Here is a 12,092-nt window from a genome sequence, read left to right as displayed (position 1 = left end):
TTCCAACCAACAAGAAATATTACCAATTTTCAAGAAATGGAGAGATGAAATACTAACAAAGGGTCATGGAACGAGATGCATAGGAAGCCACCATTGCCAAGAGCTCACATTTGAAAGTACCCTCTCCACTTCACCAACTCAATTCTCAAAATCAATATCCTCATCCAAATTGAAATCATTATTACCCCCGTCACGAATAACGTCATCATCGGTACTCAAGTTCCACCCTCCTCCGGACCCCGACGCCCCCGCGTCACCTTGGAATGAAGGAGCCACTCCACTAAACCACGTGCCACTCTCATGATGAACCACGGGAGTAGGAAAGGCCGGGTTACCAAAGTAATCCGACTGCAAGTGGAATCCTCCGCGAATAGTCGGCTCGGTGTAACCATGGGTGGGCCATTGGAAGTAATCCGGGTGCGGCCCATCCCTCGTGACAAACCCGCGGCGGGCATAATCATCATAAATAGGGTAATTCCCTACTCCTTGGTTATAGTAGATGTGGTCTAGCCTTCGGTCAACCGCGTCAAACCGAGTATTCATTTCACTTTTCATTTCACCCAACGCCAAATTTAAGTTGTCAAAGTACCCTACCAAAGTAGGGTCAAGGGGAGGGTGTTGATAGCTCGGTTGTTGAGACGTTGAAGGCATAGAGTGAGTGTCAAATTGTTGTGGCAAAGAGGTAAAGGTGGATGGGTGGGATTCCGAGGTCGGGCCATGGCGTTCTCGCCGAGAAAGTGTTTGCCGGGCACCCCCGGTGTGGTCACGCTCACGTACCGTGAGGAGGTAAGTAGCTTGGTCTTGCTTGATGGTTGTTTCTTTGGTGTTAGGAAGGACAATTGAATCTTTGTCATCGATTTGCCAATATTCACGATTATCGGCGGGGTCAACTTTAAACCATTCTAAAGAGTGAGTCAAGTAAAATTTTGATAAGACATTTGGTTCTTGAACCGGGTTGTACAAAGACTCGTCAAACCCACCAATATCCTTAGCCAATTGGGTAATCATCCCACCCACAAAAATTCCCACACTTTGGTCCGGGAAATTAGCCAATTTCCGAAGGTGTAGCACAAAGTGGTGAGCAATGTTAATTTGGAACGGCTTGGGCTTTTGGAATAGGTAAGAGCCAAGGATATTTAGTTCATCGGTCCGTACGGACCACGGCTCACTCCTAGCAAAGATGGTCCACCCCATAAATCGATGCCAAACCCTTATAGCCGGAAAATGAATAGAGTTGGCACTCCTTTTTCCTACCGTGGGGTCGGGCTTACCCGAAATAGCCTCCCAAACCCTAGAATGATGAAAGTCGGCGGGTTCCCTATAAGAGTCCATGTAATTCAAACCAAAGGCCTTCCCAAACCTCTTCAAGTTCATAGTGTGGTTTCGGTTCATAAGACGGAACCTAATCTCAACAATTTCCCCGGTGCTTCTCCTTTTGTCAACTTGAAGCGTGCTCAAAAATTCCCAAGTAAGGCAAGGGTAAGTCAATCGCTTAAGGGTGTACAAGAATCCCATTCCCACCCCTCTAAACAATTTCTTAGCATCGGTATCTATCCCTAGGTCCTTCATTGTCTGGCTACAAATGAATTTAGTAGCATGAATTGGACGATTTTTAAATAAGAGGAACTTACCCTTTTGAGTACCGGAGGCAAAAACCAGATTAGGGAAGTCGGGATCCGGTGAGGTATCCGTCACTTGTGCCACCCCGAATTGAGCCGACTCCTCAATGGCCCTAGCCGTGTCCGCCCTTGTTCTTTTGGAAGCCATCTTCAAGTTAGGTGAAACGGGAAGTATTTGTGTGGGTTGAATTGGGGAATTAGAGAGGATTTGATGTAGAGGGAATGTAGAGAGAGAGAGTGAATTTTAGAGAGTGGTGGGAAAAAGGGTGGGTGAGCAAATAAATAGAAGGCGGAAAAATGGCTGGGAGCCGGCTGGGTACCGGCCGCCGGTCGACCGGCTCTCGGTCATACAGCTTTTTTTTCAAAAAATTCGACTTTTGTGTCAAAATAGACATGTCTCGGCGCCGGTCTGCCGGCCCAGCGTCCTCAGCACTTCATTTTCTAATTTTTCGACCTCCAAAATTCAAGATTCCTCGGCGCCGGTCAGCCGACCGGCCGCCGGCCCTCCTTCCCATCGCCAGGCTTCAAAAATGATCAAGTGACGACCAACTACCAAAATTGCAAGCTATATACAAATTCCATGGGTTGCCTCCCATGTAGCGCCCTTGTTTTACGTCGTAGGCTCGACCAAGTAAACAAGCCAACAAATTTTTATGATTAGGAAGGAAAAATCTCAATTCACTAGAAAGGTTTCAAGGGTCTTCATTTCCTTTTGGACGGGATTGCCAACATGATAGTGCTTTAATCTTTGACCGTTTACTTTAAAAGTTCGGTCTCCTTGGCTTATTTCAACCGCCCCATGAGGGAAAGATTGGACCACGGTGAAGGGTCCGGTCCACTTCGACCTCAATTTTCCGGAAAAGAACTTCAAACGGGTATCGTATAGAAGAACCAATTCCCCCTCCTTGAACTCCCTTCTAATTATGTGCTTGTCATGAAATCTTTTCATCTTTTCCTTGTACAACTTGGCATTCTCATAGGCTTCTAGCCTAAATTCTTCCAATTCATTCAAATCGAGAAGTCTCTTCTCACCGGCCGTCTTCAAGTCATAGTTGAGATGCTTGATGGCCCAATATGCCTTATGTTCAAGTTCAACCGGCAAATGACAAGCCTTGCCATACACCAATCGGAATGGTGAGGTACCGATAGGTGTTTTGAAGGCCGTACGGTAGGCCCACAAAGCATCATCAATTTTCAAGGACCAATCTTTTCTTGACTTGTTCACGGTTCTCTCAAGTATAGTCTTCAACTCACGGTTGGAAATCTCGGCTTGCCCATTAGCTTGAGGATGGTAGGCAAGACTCTTCCTTTGTTGCACTCCATACTTTTTCAACAAAGCTTCCAATGCTCTCTCTCCGAAATGAGTACCACGATCGCTAATGAGGACTCTCGGGACCCCAAACCTAGGAAAGATGACCTTTTGAAGTAGCTTGATCACTTCTTTAGCATCACAAGTCTTGGTTGGGATTGCCTCAACCCATTTGCTTACATAGTCGACCGCCACAAGTATGTACTCATTGCCGAATGAGGATGGGAAGGGACCTTGATAATCTATCCCCCACACATCAAATAGCTCAACCTCAAGCATGAAATTCATGGGCATTTCATGTTTCCTTGTGATGTTCCCGCTCCTTTGGCATTTATCACATCCTTTAACATAAAAGGCAACGTCACGGAATAGAGAGGGCCAAAAGAAACCACATTGAAGTACTTTGGCGGCCGTCTTCTTGGAGCTTGCATGGCCACCACAAGGCAAGTCATGGCAATGGCTCATAATGGAGGTAGCTTCCTCTCTTGGAACACACCTTCTTATCATCCCATCGGCACAAGACTTGTACAAACATGGGTCATCCCAATAATAGTGCCTCACATCATGAAAGAATTTCTTTTTCTTGTGATAGTCATAGTCGTGTGGTATTATCCCGGAGACCAAATAATTCACTATATCCGCATACCACGGTGCTTCACTCAAACTTAGAGACAACAAGTGGTCATCGGGCAAGTGATCATTGATAGGAAGCCCATTGTCAACATTGAGGTTGATTAGCCGGGATAAATGGTCGTCCACCACATTTTCAACTCCTTTCTTATCCCTAATCTCCATGTCAAACTCTTGGAGAAGTAATATCCATCTAATCAACCGAGGCTTGGACTCTTTCTTGATGAGCAAGTGTCTCAAAGCAACATGATCGGTGAACACAATAACCTTAGCTCCCACCAAGTAGGTCCGGAACTTCTCCATTGCAAAAACCACGGCTAAGAGCTCCTTTTCCGTTGTTGAGTAATTTGTTTGAGCATCATCTAGAGTTTTGCTTGCGTAGTGAATTGCATGCACCTTTCCATTCTTCCTTTGGCCTAATACCGCGCCCAAGGCATGATCGCTCGCATCACACATCAACTCAAACGGCAAGCTCCAATCCGGAGGTTGTATAATCGGGGCACTTGTCAAAGCTTCCTTCAACCTATTAAAAGCATCAAGACACCGGTTAGAAAACAAGAAAGGGGTATCTTTGGCTAACAACTCGGTCAAGGGTCTCGCGATCTTAGAGAAGTCCTTGATGAAGCGGCGATAAAAGCCCGCATGACCAAGGAAACTTCTCACCCCCTTAACATTGGTGGGAGGTGGGAGACTAGCTATGACCTCTATCTTAGCCTTATCAACTTCAATTCCTCGGTTGGACACTATGTGTCCCAACACAACACCTTCTTGTACCATGAAATGACACTTTTCCCAATTGAGCACAAGGTTAGACTCTTGACATTTACTCAAAACTTTCTCCAAATTCATCAAACAATTTTCAAAACTTTTCCCAACAACCGAGAAATCATCCATGAAAACTTCCATTTCTTGTTCAATGAAATCGGAGAAAATTGACATCATAGCTCTTTGAAAGGTAGAGGGAGCATTACATAGCCCAAACGGCATCCTCCTATATGCATAGGTGCCGAATGGGCAAGTAAAGGTGGTCTTCTCTTGGTCACTTGGATGGATAGGGATTTGGAAAAATCCCGAATAGCCATCCAAGAAGCAAAAATAGTTGTGTTGAGCTAATCTTTCTAGCATTTGATCCATGAACGGTAAAGGAAAGTGATCCTTCCGGGTGGATTTGTTCAACTTCCTATAGTCCACGCACATTCTCCACCCGGTTACCGTTCTTGTAGGAATCAATTCATTCTTGTCATTTCGCACTACCGTCATGCCTCCTTTTTTGGGAACTACATGAACCGGGCTTACCCACCTACTATCCGAAATAGGATAGATAATGCCCGCGTCAAGTAACTTAAGGACTTCTTTCCTTACAACCTCTTTCATGATGGGATTTAGCCTTCTTTGTGGCTCTATTGAGGACGCGTCCTCATTTTCAAGAAGAATTTTATGAGTACACAAAGAGGGACTAATCCCCTTAAGGTCACCAATAGTGTACCCAAGGACACCCTTGAACCTTTTGAGCAAAGAAATGAGTTTTGAGGTTTGGGTGTCATCAAGTGCACTATTGATGATGACGGGAAAAGTGGAATTATCTCCTAGAAATTCATACTTCAAAGAAGAGGGAAGAGGTTTAAGTTCAACCGTAGGAGGAGGCGTGGAACTCTCCTCCTTCTTACCGACTTCCAACATTTCAAATTTGGGAGCTTGTTCATGAATAGGAGCCGAATCCAACATCCATACATATGCAAGAGTCTCAACATCTTTGTCATCGACCTCATACCCACTAACAAGACAAGTTTCTAAAGGATCCATAGAGGAAGCTTTCGGGTCATGCTCCTCCATGGGATTCTCAAGAATGTCAACAATGCAACAAGTGTCACCTAGAGAAGGAGCTTCCATTGACTTGTGGAGTTCAAATTCCACTCTATCTTCACCCACTTGTAAAGACAACTTGCCACTCTTTACATCGATCATAGCTCCACCGGTAGCAAGACAAGGTCGGCCTAAAATAATAGGCACATTGTAATCCTCCGGCATATCCATAACAAAGAAATCACATGGTATGACAAGCTTCCCAACTACCAAGGGTACATCTTCAATCACACCAATGGGGAATTTGACCGACCGATCGGCAAGTTGAAGTGAAACTCTAGTTGGCTTCAAATCTCCCAAATCAAGCCTCTTGAATATTGAAAGTGGCATGAGGCTCACACTAGCCCCCAAATCACACAAAGCTCTCTTAATAGCCACCCCTTGGATAGAACAAGGGATAGAGAAGCTCCCCGGATCTTCTAGCTTGTTAGGAAGCTTGTTGGTGTGAGTGAGTATAGCACTACATTCCTTAGAGAGGTTGATGGTTTGCACCTCTCCATTCTTCTTCTTCAAGGTGACAAGTTCCTTAAGAAACTTGCCATAAGATGGAATTTCGGTAATCATATCAAGGAAAGGAATAGTCACATTCATTCCCTTCAAGATCTCAACAAACTTCTCATATTTCTTTTCAATTCTAGGCCTTGCAAGCCTTTGTGGAAAGGGTACCGGTGCTACATACTCCCTTGGTGGTGGAGTACATTCTTTGGCCTTAGTTGCAATTGGCTCATCTTGCTTCGGAGGATCAACCATCTCCACCTCCTTAGACTTCTCCATCACAATTTCATCATCTCTCACAATTTCAACCGGGTGCTCTTTCACAACTTCATTAGTCACCCTCTTTCTCTTCCACTTAGGAGATTTCTCAACCTCCTCCAATTGCTTCCCACTCCTCAAAAATACCGCGTTCATCTCCCTTGGGTTAACCGTATTACCCGGAAACTTAGCCAATTGACTCAATTGTTGAGAAATTTGGGCCACATGAGTTTCCGTAGCCTTTTGTGATGCCCGTATTTCATCATTCACCCGGCTTTGTGAGGCAATGTGGTTATCAAGCTTTGAGTCGGATTTTTGATTTGCAATAACCAATTGTTCAAAAGCTTGTTCCCAAGATGGTTTTTGAGGGGTTTGGAAGTTTTGGTTTTGTGGTTGGAAATTTTGGGTTTGTTGTTGATTGAAATTTTGCCCCTTGAAACCTCCAAATGGTTGTTGGTTTTGGGTGATGAATTGTTTTCCTTGGAATCCGGGTGGGATTTGTCTTTGGAATTGAGAGTTTTGATTGAACCTTGGTTGTTGTTGAGGTTGGGAAGTTGTGGGATTTTGAATGTTTTGTGAAGCATAAGATAAGAAAGGGTGAGTTCTTTTTCCATTGACAAATTGGTTGTTGTTATTATTGTTGAACCCTTGCCTTGCACTAGTTGACTCCCAAATCCCATTTACTTGCTCATAGCATTCCTCACCTAGGGGTGCAATCAAGGGACACCCAATGGGAGTATGCCCTTGTTCACCACACAACTCACAAGACAAGACTTGCCTCATATCGGAGCCTTTAGGTTTTGAATTTAGCAAAGCAACTTGTTGGGTGAGTTCATCTAGCATACCCTTTACCTCCACATTCAAAACCGAATTAGAATCCTTGCTTTTGCCCTTCCTCATTTGCCTATCACTTCCCCATTCCATAGTTCTTGAGGCCATCTCCTCAATTAGTTCCTTTGCCGCTTTATGCCCCAAAATGTCTAAGGCACCTTTCCCCGATCCCGCATCCAATGAAAGCCTAAGGTCTTGAGTCAACCCTTTGTAGAAATTGTTCACTAGCTCGGCTTCGGAGATGCCATGATGTGGGCATAACCGTTGGAGCTTCTTGTACCGTTCCCATGCCTCATATAAGGTCTCATCCTCTTCTTGAGTAAAGCTTTGTAATTCACTCTTGACTTTGGCCGTTCTTGAGGGTGGGAAATATTTGTTCAAAAATGCCGAAGCCAACTCATCCCATGTCTTGAAGGAATCCGGGTCACAATTCTTCAACCAATCCTTGGCCGAACCCCTAAGAGAACGGGGGAACAACCTAAGGCGAACCGCATCATCGGAGACCCCATTTGACTTGTACATATCACAATTTTCAAGGAAATCATTTAAATGATCATTTGGGTTCTCCAAGGGACCTCCTCCAAATTGGTTGTCTTGAACAAGGTTGAGCAAGGCATTTTTAATCTCAAAGTTGTTAGCTTGAATTCGTGGCCTTTGGATGCTTGGATTGACTATGTGCTTAGGAGCCATAGTGTCTCTTATCGGAACCGGTTCAACCATGGTGTTAGGCTCTTCTTCTAAAACCCCAAAAGGATTTTCAAACACTTCGGTAGCTTCTTGGTGATTAGCTTCTTCAATTGGTGGTATATCTAGAAAACCCCTTTTTCTTAATGAATTAAGTCTTCTTGCCGTAGCTTCAATTTCAAGATCAATAGGATATGTTGGTTGACCTCTTCTTTGTCGCCTACTCATGCAAAAGACCTAAGCACTTGAAAGAAAGGATTAGTAACAAAGGACTTAGTCTAAACTAGAACAAAAACGATTAATATCAAGCCGTACTCCCCGGCAACGGCGCCAAAAACTTGATGGTCTCAAGTTAAACCTCGCAAGTGCACGATTTTATCGTTGTACACTCTAGAGGGTCGATCCACAAGGAGTAGGGGTGATTACTAATTGTCTATATTCTTGAGCTTAGCTAAGTCGATAGATAACAAAGAGGGTAGTAACAAACTAGCACTAAACTATCAAATTTAAAGACTAAAGACAAGGTAAGATAAAAACGAGCTAAAGATAAAGGATAAATCAAATAAAGAGGAAGACTAGAACTCGGTCCGACATGAATATGAGTAATTCCGCATACTAATCGTCTCGGCTAATCAAGAGGGGTAGAAAGGTAAGGGGGAGATGGCTCTAATTCGCCTAGAACCTCCCTTCCGGTCTCGCACTAGGACACTAGCTACTCCGACTAACCCCCCTCCCGGGTTCGAAAGCCGGTCTCCCTAACTCAAAACCCGACAACCCCAAGAACATGCATTTTCCCAAGGAGATCAAGGAAATGGTCAAGGTCATTAAGCCCTCATCATATTCCGGGTCATCCCACTCCCCCTTCCGGAGGTCGATTTCAAACACTAGCTAAGAGGCTCCCTCCCTCGGTTCTCCCTTCCGGTCTCAACCTTAGTTGGTGACAAGGCTAAATTTCGGGTATCCAATTTACAACCTAACCAACTTCCGTTGGTGGACAAGGGTCACAAGTTGACACTACCCAAAACCCAAACCTTAAGCATGCAAATTCCTCTAAACTACCCTCACCAATTTCCCCCACAAATTAGCCTTAATGACAATTAGTTAGTGAAGTTACCCATATCGGGTCAAACCGAGTCCTAGAAGGAGACTACTCACTAATCATGTTTTTAGAGGCAAGGAAAACAACAAAGATAGAGTCTTTAGGCATAAACATGGTGATAAGATGAATTTCTACAACCAAGCATGCAAGAATCCAACAATAATTATGAGGAAAAGTGATTTTAATCTAATAACAAGGTTTATTAAACTAAAAGACACGATCTTTACCCAAATCAACTCAAAGATTAAGTCTTTGAGGAAAACTAACCAAGGATGAACAAATAAAAGAGAGACAAAGGAAAGATGAACAATTCAAAGATGAACAATGATGAAAATAAGAACAACAAACAAACAACAACAACAATTTTTAACATAAACAATCAAAAACTTGAAGGAAGAACAAAATGTAAACAAATGGAAATAAGGAGAGAAATAATACCAATCAAATAGTAAGAAAGGAATTAGGATAGAAAATCAAAGAAGGAGGAACCTTCAATTCTTCTTACAACCCAACTCCAATTACTAATTAATTGAAGAACTAGACTAATTAGGGAATGATTAGGGAAAGATTAGTGAAGTAATTAACAAAGTTTGAAACTTGGAAAGGGAAATAATTCAGATCTAGGGTTATGTGTCAAAACACCAAATTTTGGGGGTATTTATAGTGTCCTCCTACTTAAGTTACAAAAAGGGGAAATTAATACAAAACACGCGTAGCAGTGAACGCCAGCCGGTCGACCGGCGGCCGGCGGCCCATCCGGCGCCGAGGAATCCCAAATTTGAAGCTCGAAATTGGCAATATGACAGCCCGCCGGTCGGCCGGCGGCCGGCTACCCGGCTCAGGGTCACTCTTCGTCTTTTCCTCCTCTTTCTTCCTTGCTATCTTCCTCTTGTGCCTTGTTTCTTCCCAAATTTACTCTAGCTAGCTCAATTACCTACAATAGAGCACCGGAATTGATAGTAGCGGGAATATGGAGCAAAATGCAAGAAAAAGGCCTAAGATCGTGCCTAAGTAGTCCAAAAGATTAGCAAAAAGGAGGGGTAAAAAGGGCCGAATGTTCATTCATCAGTGGTGCCGTGGTGGCACTTGAGGTCCTTCACGGGGTTGCCCGCTTCGGGTGCTAGTCCTCGTTCTTTGATGGTGGTGGGTTTGAAGGTTGCTTCCTTTATTTATCCCGAAAGACTCATGAGGCAAATGGGGCGTCAACAAAAGTTGCCCGCTCAAGATACTCTTGTTCAAGAGAATGTCTTCCGGAACTCCGAGCTTGTGGAGGTCTTCGAAAGGTGGTGGGCCACTCGGCCGCTTTGGGAGGTACCAAACCCCGTTGCCACGACATGGGTGACTCCTGCTTATGTCAAGTGGTCACGAGCTCCGTCCTTGGAAGAGAGGTCCAAGTTTCGTAAGGACGAGGTTGTCGACTTGAAGTATCGAGAGGTTGGCAAGGCCAACCGTGCCTTCTTCGAGGATTATGTTGATGGAGCTAGCCCCAATGTGATGAGGCCACCGAAGAGGAGAAGCTCGGGTCCCAAGAGTATGGTGAGCCGTGCATTGGCTCGTTTTGGGTCGAACATGGGGTCTTGTGCTAGACCGGAGGCCGTCGCCATCTTAGATCCGTTGAGGATCCGTTCCGAGGAGGAAATCCATGTCAGGCGAGCCAACAAGAAGAACAAGAGGAAGATGTACCCCGAGGGAAAAGGCAAGGGTAGAATGGAAGAGTGAAGACCTCCATTACCCATTTTATTATTATGTTGTATTATTATTGTGAGTTTTTTTTATTATGTTGTACTAGCTAGTTATTGTGCGTTTTGTGCTAGTTTTATTATGTGAGGTGTTTTAGTTGACACCTTAGCTTTGACAAGTTCTAGACTCGTCGAGCTTTATTTGTTGTTGGAATTGTAATCCCTCCCATTATTAATTAAATAAGGGGATTGCCCATGTCAAAAATTGTGAACGCTTGTTTCTTCCATCCATTTGGTGAAGGCAATTCGATTCGAATTATCCTAAATATTTGCACTTGGGAAAGTGGAGTTTTGTGGGAAGGGAGAAAGGCTTATTTTGTATTTTTGTGGGAAAGGGAATGGTTTTTCCTTTTTCTTTTTTTTTGTTTTGATGGGGATGTTTTGTATGTGGGGATGGTTGTTTTTGATTGTGGGAATGGTTGTATCCTCCTTGTGTAAGAAAGGACTGCCTACGTATTCACCTGAATAGGTGAAATCAAACCATGATCGTAGTTCGAAATGTTTTGTAAATTTGATTGGGTTTTGTGGTTGTATCCCTCATGCATAAGAGGGACTGCCTACATATCCACCTAAAGAGGTGAAATCAAACCATGCTCGTAGTTCAGGTTTTTTTTTTGTTTTAGTGCAAATGGATGTTGCCTTTGACAGATCAAAGGACCTTTGAAACGGGCAAGGTGCCGCAGCTTAGACTCGATAAAACATGCAATATCAAATCAGAACGCATTGAGGAACTTGACTTGAAGAGGGTTGATGTGGTTGCTAGTTGTAAAACTAGGCTAGGTCGTTGGTTGTTACGGTTCAAGGGTAGTATTTCTTGAGTTGGTCTAGGTTGGTCGGGTTTGTAAAGTCCTCCCCATCTAGGTCACTCAGTCTCACTGCGCCCCCCGAAAGTATTTTCTTGACCAGGTATGGCCCGGCCCAGTTGGGTTTGAATTTCCCCCTCGGATCGACGGGTAATGGTGCTCGAACTGACTTGAGGACCAAGTCGCCCTACTGGATATTCCTGGGTTTAACCTTATTGTTGAATGCCCGTTGTATACGTCGTTGGTATAGCTGGACGTTGTGCAAGGCGTTGAGTCACCGCTCGTCGAGAAGAGTGAGTTGCTCGTACCTTTGACGGGTCCATTCCGCCTCAGGGACTTGACTCTCCAGTAGGATGCGTAGAGAAGGGACTTCTAACTCTACCGGTTGAACCGCCTCCATACCGTATGCTAGGTAGAAGGGCGTGGCGCCTGTAGGTGTTCGAATGGAGGTTCGGTATCCCCAGAGTGCGAATGGGAGTTTGCTCGGCCAATCGCGGTAGTTGTCTTGCATTTTCTTGATAATGGTGACAAGAGTTTTGTTAGCTGACTCCACCGCTCCGTTAGTTTGGGGACGGTAGGGGGATGATCGATGTCGTTTGATCTTGTATTTGTCCAGCAAAGCTGGAGTTTCTGCCCGGAAGTGAGAGCCTTGATCGCTGATGAATTCATGGGGTACCCTATACCGGCAGATGATGTTGTTTTGTATGAACTTGGCCACTTGTTTGGCGGTCAATACTGCATATGACTGTGCTTCTACCCATT

At 44.4% G+C, this 12,092-nt stretch overlaps 1 protein-coding gene and 1 non-coding gene across 2 annotated transcripts; one reads left to right on the top strand and one right to left on the bottom strand.

Moving 5' to 3' along the window:
• Positions 1 to 2,292: 2,292 nt before the first annotated feature.
• Positions 2,293 to 7,725, bottom strand: LOC141649816 (uncharacterized). Its single transcript, XM_074458492.1, has 5 exons — positions 7,393 to 7,725; positions 6,953 to 7,275; positions 6,088 to 6,448; positions 4,771 to 6,015; positions 2,293 to 4,344 (listed from the first exon to the last, which is right to left on the bottom strand). Exons 1-5 carry the CDS (start codon positions 7,723 to 7,725, stop codon positions 2,293 to 2,295), a joined length of 4,314 nt encoding a protein of 1,437 aa, XP_074314593.1.
• Positions 7,247 to 7,353, top strand: LOC141650847 (small nucleolar RNA R71). The gene has a single exon (XR_012546859.1). It is a non-coding gene; the product is annotated as a small nucleolar RNA R71 (small nucleolar RNA).
• Positions 7,726 to 12,092: the final 4,367 nt, after the last annotated feature.

Source organism: Silene latifolia, chromosome 3 (genome assembly GCF_048544455.1).
Source record: "Silene latifolia isolate original U9 population chromosome 3, ASM4854445v1, whole genome shotgun sequence".
In the NCBI taxonomy this organism is placed as follows: Eukaryota; Viridiplantae; Streptophyta; class Magnoliopsida; order Caryophyllales; family Caryophyllaceae; genus Silene; species Silene latifolia.
This window is presented reverse-complemented; position numbering and strand designations above follow the sequence as displayed.

What these genes read in the sequence shown, in the direction of transcription:
- LOC141649816 (XM_074458492.1), bottom strand. Translation starts at nt 7,725, where the DNA reads ATGGTTGAACCGGTTCCGATAAGAGACACTATGGCTCCTAAGCACATA. An exon ending in CAAGGGAGTATGTAGCACCG is followed by an intron (nt 6,016 to 6,087) that starts GTACCCTTTCCA and finishes GAGATCTTGAAG; the next exon opens with GGAATGAATGTGACTATTCC. An exon ending in AATTGATTCCTACAAGAACG is followed by an intron (nt 4,345 to 4,770) that starts GTAACCGGGTGG and finishes AATTGGGAAAAG; the next exon opens with TGTCATTTCATGGTACAAGA.